The sequence below is a fragment of the Oppia nitens genome, unplaced genomic scaffold, assembly GCF_028296485.1.
Source record: "Oppia nitens isolate AA-2021 unplaced genomic scaffold, nextdenovo-longstitch-racon4-pilon3 scaffold3_pilon_pilon_pilon, whole genome shotgun sequence".
NCBI classification, from domain to species: domain Eukaryota; kingdom Metazoa; phylum Arthropoda; class Arachnida; order Sarcoptiformes; family Oppiidae; genus Oppia; species Oppia nitens.
In genome coordinates, this window is record NW_026533221.1 from 2,661,220 (window position 1) to 2,669,871 (window position 8,652).

Here is an 8,652-nt window from a genome sequence, read left to right on the forward strand (position 1 = left end):
ATCATCATCAACTATCTATTTCATCAATAATTATATTTATACTGTATATACCGTACATACATAAATACAAAAGTATAATATAATCATTTTTAATGGATGTATAAATAGAGAGATGCAATAATGCAAACAATAAGTATTGTAGTAGTTGTGACCACCAATTCAGGTGATGGGTGGATGAGCTCATGTATCTGTGTCTGTCGACATCGATTACGATGGCGTACAACTGTTACGTTTGCGAAACCTAATGGGATCGGCGTTTTGCTGATGTCTTAGGCCGGCAATTGTGGTCGGCTGTGACCTATGAAACAGTTCGCTAATCGGCAGACTCGAGCGCCGGCGTTGCATACGATCGCCGCTGCCGTGGTCTCCGCCTCGTGAATGATGGTGTTTATTGGTGGCAACAATTTGGTTGACATTGAGACAGCCCTTGAGCCGGGCCTGGATGAGCATCGATGAAAAGATGTTCATAATATTGCGGTTATCTTTAGCCGAACATTCGACAAATCCGTGATCCCAATCAATGCACTCGCATTCGGCCATTTCGATACCGACCGTACGATCAGAGTCCGGCAGATCGGACTTATTGCCGACGACCACAATCGGACAGTATGTCTCTCCCTTTACTTCGACTATTGTTTCGCGCAATCGTTTCACTTCTTCAAAGGTCTCGGAGTTATCGATCGAATAGATCAGTGCAAAGGCATCGCCTATTAAAATGAGAAAAAGAGAGAGAGTTAGAGAAAAAAACTACCAGTGCTTTCATATTATAGATAAATTATATACAAATATATACAGTACACACACACACTTATGAGCTATTTATATAAATACTAGGCATTCATTGTAGAGGTATATTGATATATACAGTATACCGGTATATAATATATATACTATATATCTAATGTATATATTATAAAAAAAGGATTTGCCTTTTTAAGTGTTACAGTATTATTATACAGTATAAAATTGTTATAAAATATTTTACAATACACTGTCTACGAGAAAATAACCTAAACTTATTGAATAACACACACACACACATACATTTACACACAAACATTGACTTACCTGCAGATATGGCCAGTCGTCTCATTGCTGGAAATTCATAAGATCCTATAATTTTCAACAAAATAATAAAAATAAAAAATAATAACAAAAATAAAATACAATTACTTTAGATTAAATTTTATAGACCATCCCATTATTCAACTAATATAATTTATATATATACTTTATAATGTTTTAACTAAATTAAACATTATTATATTAAAGTAATACATGCAATATATTATACATAATATAAATTTATTGTATAATGCGTTTAAAAGATAACAACTAAAACCGATGATTGACTGACCACTTGTGTCTAGTATTTCCAATGGTATGACAGCTCCGTTGCCCACTTCATACTCGCCTTTATGTAACTCTTCAACTGTTGCCGAATGGCTGGTCGGAAATGATCCTTAAAAAAGAGCAAAAATAAATAAATAATATATTATATAACATGTCATATACTATATACTATATATACGGTATATACTTTTTATTGTACAGTTATTTATTAATACTAAAATATAAATTATAGATATATACTGTATACTGGAGTATACTTTTAGTATACATTAAATATTATTAACGGCAGAATATTCTTTATAGTAGTGTTACTATCTGTAAACACTTGTGTGTATATTCATTAATAATGATTATCATAGTTATGCGGTTGTGTTTTGTGTTATATATATATATATATATATATATATACTGTTTATATATATAGTATACATACTGTATATCTATTGTTTCAAGAATTTATTCATTAATTTTAATAATCTTTATAAATATCATATACAATACAATATATGAAATTTATATGCTTATACTGTGCAATATATATGTGCAAAAATATAATAAAATTACAATAATGTCCCCAGAATAATTTAATTAAGTTAAATACAATTCATTTATAATTCATCTAATATTTAATATGAAATTATAACAATAGAAAAGATAAATAAATAAAGAGATATATATATATTGTGACCAAAAAATTAAGTCTTATTTTCGTAAAAATATTGCTTTTCATTAAAATTGATTCCTTTTGTATGCATTTCTAGTAATAATAGTAATAATAAATTGACATAAATTTGAATGTAATAATAATAATAATAATGTAATAATCATAATATCTTAATAACTAATGCAAGTTATGTTTATGAAAGTTAAGAGACTAATACCATATACACTATTGTCTAGTGTTAGTGGATATATATGCATGACTTATACGGTATATGTTAACATACAGTATATTGTGTTGAATTTTTTTTATTAACAAAAGTTTATGGAAATACAAAAAATATTGAATATATAGTATATACAGTTAAAACATATGTCACCAGTGAATTGAATTATTATAAAAGTTTATATTCAAGTCTATAGTATATAAAGTTTTATATATATATAGACTACAAATATTTACTGAAAGATTTGTGATGTATTTAGCAGCGAGAAAATGCATTTCCTCAGGAAAACTCATACAAATGCAATAAAATGCGGCGTTTTTTCATACATATATAACATTATATGATATACTATATTAAGTATAATAGTTGACCAAATGTCCTCAGAGAGAGAGAGAGAGAGAGAGAGAGAGAGAGAGAAAGAGAGAGAGAGAGAGAGAGAGAGACCATCAGAGAAACATAAGTAATGAAAAGCTTTTTTACGGATCAATAATAATGTACTTATAAATTAATGCTTATTTCAGTGTATAATTGTAAAAAAATTGACTGCAAATATATATCAATAAATCTACAAATAAAATACATTTTTAAAAATCAATCCAATTGTATCCAAATCCGAAAAAATCAATTCAATTGTATTGAATGAGATTATATAATATAAGAAAGTACTGTAGTTATTATTATTATTATTATTATAAATCATAAATTACCTATTAATTTATAAAATAAATCTATTGTTAAGTTTAATAATTTATTACATTATATTGTTATATATATATAAATTTATATCAAATGATTTATATAAGGAAAAAAATATCTAATAATTATTATGCATAATAACAAAGAGTTATATTTATTATACCTATTGAATTTGAATTTATTATAACAGTACTATTAATATGTAAAGTATATACAGTATTAATATATAAATATAGTAATAATATATGAATTTTTAATCTTAATAATAATCATAAATCACAGAATTTCATTTGTAATTTTAATTTACTGTAAAATAAAAATTTAATAATTTATAAAAACATATATTACATATAAAACATTTTTAACATTTATTACATACGGTAAATCTATTTATATAATAATAATAAATGCGATTATCACTTTAATAGTATTGTCAATTTATTATATATATAGTATATATATAAAGTAAAAAAAATAAAATTGTATGTTAAATATTAAACAGTCGAAAAACTTTTAATTTGAAACTTTTTTCTCCCAAAAAAAAATAATTGTATAAATTTAAATAAATTTTCGACAAACTATTTGCTTAAATTTCATTTGTGTCACAAGAAAATTAAATAAATAAAAAATTAAATAAAATAAATTTATAAGCAATAAATTGTAATTATAAGTTTGACATAAAGTGTGCGCTATTACTACTACTAAATTGAAAGTTATTAGTTATTTATATCATCAATTTCATGTTAAAAACTTTTTAATATATTAATATATATATATATAAACGTGAGATTAAAAAAACTAAAATAATAAAATGATTTAAGATAATAATTTTTAAAATATATTATTACAACTACACAATAAAATGCAAAAACACGTATATATATATATATATAATTTATATGATATAATAAACATGGATCAAATTGCAATGAATAAATTAAGTCTAAATGATTATTATTGTCATTTAAAAAATTTAGTACTATTAATAATAATAAAAATAATTATTATTCAAAATACTAAAGATTAGAGTAGCATTTAATAATGCTTAAAATTAATTATGTTACTTAGATTATAAATTATCTTTTTATATTTTATATACTAGTAGTGTTGGCATAAATAAAGATTAATTTTTTTATAGAAAGTTTCTAAAAGAAATTTCCGTCTATGGGATGCTCATTGTTAATTTTGTTGTCTTAATTATTTGTACAATTATTAACAATTTCATTATAATCACAAATAATAACTGAAAAATTATTATTGAAAGTAAATTTTTTTATCTATTACATTAAACTAAAAAATATAATTAAATGATAAATAAAATTTACAATAATAAAATGATAACTAAAACTATAATTATATAATTATAATTTATATATTACTTTTATATCTAGGAATCTCATTCATATAGTACAGTAAATTATATCATATGTAGAGTAGTATACAGTCTATCATGACTTATTAATAAAACATTACAATAGCTATAAATATGGTGATCACATAATACAATAAATTGAGTACATAACTTGAGTATTAACAATAAAGTAAAATTTATACCTAAGAAATTTAGTAGAAAATTTTCTTAGGGAAGTTTATTAGATATTTCTATTTGTCCATCTCTATATACTAGTATATATAGATCATATATTTTTTTAAAAAAAAAATCATAATAAAAATCTTGAGACTATTTATATACATTTAAAGATAATGTTTTATGATATAATCATAATAATAATAATAATAAAACCCAATAATTATAGACAGAATTTGATAATATAATAACAATTTTTATTTTCGGCAAATTTAATCTAAAAAAAGGATGTCATTCATTGACTTTGATTGAATGCTATTGAAAAACTTATTTATTGTCAAACATATTATATACAGTAGATTTATAATGATAATAATAATATATGATAATAATAATAAATCACTGTTATTCACAAAAAAAACTATATTTTTTATTCTACAAAAATAATTTCTAATATAATAATAATAATAAAAATCTAACAAATGAATTATAAATATATATAAAACTGTTTAAATACTGTAAATAGTTTGTCTATAAAAGCGAAACACGAGTTATTAATTAGGACTACAATTCATGTAATAAACTAATCAATTATTTTGTCAGCAATTTTTCACAATTGTTCACAAATTACTATAACATATATATTTTTATAAAGTATATTAAAACTGTACAAATAATACATTATTATTTCAATTTTTCAATTTATTATATACAGTATTGTACTTTAAACATATAAACTGTATAAATATAGTATAAATGTTAGGTTTAGTAGTTTTTTATAATAAAATAATACAAACTGTTGTATGTTTTTTTGTTACTGATTGCAAACACATAGTTATAAAATTTTAATATTTAATTTAAATTTTTTTTAATGTTGTGATTCACTCAAATAATAATAATATTATTATACTGTATATAACAAATAGATTTTGAGAATATGTTAGTTATTCAACAAAAGTAACTACAAAATGTATATAACATTTTTTTACAATTATAATGATAACAATATAATTTGATACTAAACATCAACATAACTATAATGATAATACATTACTAATGCATATGTTATTTAACAAAAAAAAAATTTAATAATCCCTAAGTTATGCAAAATTTAAAATATCTACTATCCATTAAATAATTTTTATTAAATAAAATTTGAATTTATTAAAAATCATTTTCGAAAAAAAAATAAATAAATGCATTACAAATAAATTTCGATTTAGTTATTAAAAATTTTTATACTAATAATAATAATGACAAATAAAACTAAATGATAGAAAATTCAAAATTTTTAAAACTCATACTTAAAACTAATTTGTTTTCATTTTGAATACAATATTATTTGCATATCTTATCTATCGTTTATTTTTTTAAAAAACTAAATGACTATAAATTTATTTGTTATTATTAGTAAAAGTTATTTTTAATCTTTTAACGATTGAAATATTTATAATATTAAATAATATTGTATTTATATTCAGAAAACAATGAGAGATAATTGATTTATAACTCAAAACATATTATTTGCTACAAAAATTACTTTAACGCAACAATAATAAAGTCAAACAATGGACTATTGATTTATTATTATTATTATTATTATATTTTATATTATTTTTATAATTTTTCTTAATAAATGTAAATTATTATGATTTGAATGCACAAAACAATGTGTTAGATTTACATCCCAGTCCTGAAAAGCAATTTATTTGACACTTATCATCATCAGATGTCCAAAAATTATTTAACTGACCTGTATTATTAATATTTTATAATAAAATGAACGTCCAATAAGTATGCTCCCGTAATCATTAATAATAATAACAATAATAATAGTGAAAATAATAATAAAATAATTTATTTTATTCGGATTATAATTAGGAAATGATTTCTCGCTAACTATAAGACAATTTCCTCTAAAAATTTGTTTAATTTTAAACTAATTTTTTTTATTTAGTGAAACATTTATTTATTTAGTTTTATTATTATTAATAATAATAAAAATTTTATTATTTATTATTACATAAAATAAAATTAATAAAAAAATGTTTTCCATATTTAGCTTTCGAATTAGTATTTAATTTTTTTTTTTGATGACATTAGAAAATATAGAAATATAATTACATTAACTGTATTTTCTTAGTTAATTACTTTACTGATGCCATAAAAATGATTTTAATATAATTATTATTATTGTCTTTCACATGTGTTATTTTGCATTTTTTCTAATTAATATTTTTTTAAAGCATACATTTGTTTTATATTTTTTTTATAATTTATACAATTTTTACGTTCAGAATTAATTTCAAATTAGTTAAAACAAATTTTCTTATATATAATTACTATCATTTGAAATAAATTGTCTAACATTTTTGTACAGAATATTAGAGTAAGTATTGTGTGTAAAATACAATTTAATTTATATATATATATACAGTACATCTAAATCTCTTTCACTTTATACTACATTATGTTATATAAACTATAGTATTTGTAAAAATTGTTTTTATATATTTATATTATACAGTATATGCAATAAATATTATTAACTCACTTTAACACATGACTTGATTTTCATTAAATGCAAAAGTAATTAAAAAACGATTTTTTATTATATATATAGCAAATAATATAAATTTATATGTAGTATATACCGTATATACACATATATCAATTTATATATTAAATATATATTATGCATTTGGACACAAAATCGTTAAATATTTTTACAGTATTAACTCATAACATATCCTGATTATAATTATCAATAAAATAATATATCATTAATTTCAATGTAAATCCAATAGTTTCATTAAATATTATTATACAAATATTAACTACTAATAAAACTAAAAAATATGCTAAAATTAAACTAAAAACCAAACCATTTGCTTAATATATTTGCTTATTTATGCCGGAATAATGTGAAAATTATTATTCACACACAAAAACACACTTTATTTTACTCATTGTATTGCTTTTTCTATTTCAAGATTTAATATATATTCAGTGAACCAGTAATAGTGTAGATTTAATATAATATTCAGTATATATATTCAACATATAATTTATATATATATATACTTATTATAATATAATATACAAATCTGTGTATATCATACAATATACACCTGTAATATAAACTAAACAATATTACAGTATAAGTAATTATAATAAATAGACTCATCTATTGTAAGGGCATATAATTATTATAAATTTATAAGCAATATATACATTATAAATATATAAATATTACAATTTTATATGGTATATACAAAATATATTGAATAATTTGCACTAAAATTTATAATCGACGACAGAAAATATGTGTGAATTGATTGTAATAATAGTAATAATAATAATAATAACTACAACTCAACAACAATACTAATAAATTAGTTGCTATTCTCTCTGATTCTCTATAATTGTTTAAATTCAGTGTTCATTCATTCATTCACTAAATCATTAGTGAATCTCTCAATTCATTATATTATTTCTACTGAAAACTTATAAAACAATTTTATACCAATAAACACAATAGGAATTCCTTTATATATATAAAAATATATATACACTATATGTTTTTTATTACTAAATTTTGTTATTTTCTGCTTTATATGTGTTTTTTTGTGGAAATGTGTATCAATTGGAAAGATCTTATAAACTAATATAAAACTACTAATATATATCAATATATAGCATAAATATAAAGTATTGTCTAGTTTAGCGGCTTATATACTTATTGTATAGATTGTACATACAGTATATACTATATACAAGTGCTTATTGCTTACCATAAAGAAATTGTTCAACAATTGCCGTCTTTCCCACAGCACTGGATCCCATGATTACGATTCTGTATCGATCCTTATTATTATTACCACTGGCACCGGAACTGTTGGCCGTACCGATGCCTAGTGTCTGGTCGACACATATTTCGGAGGCCACTCTCAGATGAAGCTTCGAGTGTCTTCTCTGGCGCGACAGCGGCGGTGTACTCGTACTGAAACATCCCATACCTGTGTCCAACATAGCATCGTTGGTCTGCGGACTCAACAGTGAAGAAGCCCCTCCTCTCGACGGAGAAGCTGTGGCCACACTTAATGATCGCTCTTTTATTTTTGTATTGATTTGAGAGCGTCGCTCATCAGATGACCCTTTCTTTGCTAACAAAGGCATTGATGATTA

At 21.9% G+C, this 8,652-nt stretch overlaps 1 protein-coding gene across 1 annotated transcript; it reads right to left on the minus strand.

Moving 5' to 3' along the window:
- Positions 1–207: 207 nt before the first annotated feature.
- Positions 208–8,652, minus strand: LOC128957785 (GTP-binding protein drn-1-like). Its single transcript, XM_054303599.1, has 4 exons — positions 8,259–8,652; positions 1,358–1,462; positions 1,069–1,113; positions 208–707 (listed from the first exon to the last, which is right to left on the minus strand). The coding sequence occupies exons 1-4, from the start codon at positions 8,641–8,643 to the stop codon at positions 208–210; spliced, it is 1,035 nt and encodes a 344-aa protein (XP_054159574.1). The 5' UTR covers positions 8,644–8,652.

Excerpts from the sequence above, each read along its gene's own strand:
- LOC128957785 (XM_054303599.1), bottom strand. The coding sequence starts at position 8,643 with ATGCCTTTGTTAGCAAAGAAAGGGTCATCTGATGAGCGACGCTCTCAA. Across the intron at positions 1,463-8,258 it reads TGTTGAACAATTTCTTTATG|GATCATTTCCGACCAGCCAT; the intron begins GTAAGCAATAAG and ends CTCTTTTTTAAG. Across the intron at positions 1,114-1,357 it reads GGAAATACTAGACACAAGTG|GATCTTATGAATTTCCAGCA; the intron begins GTCAGTCAATCA and ends TGAAAATTATAG.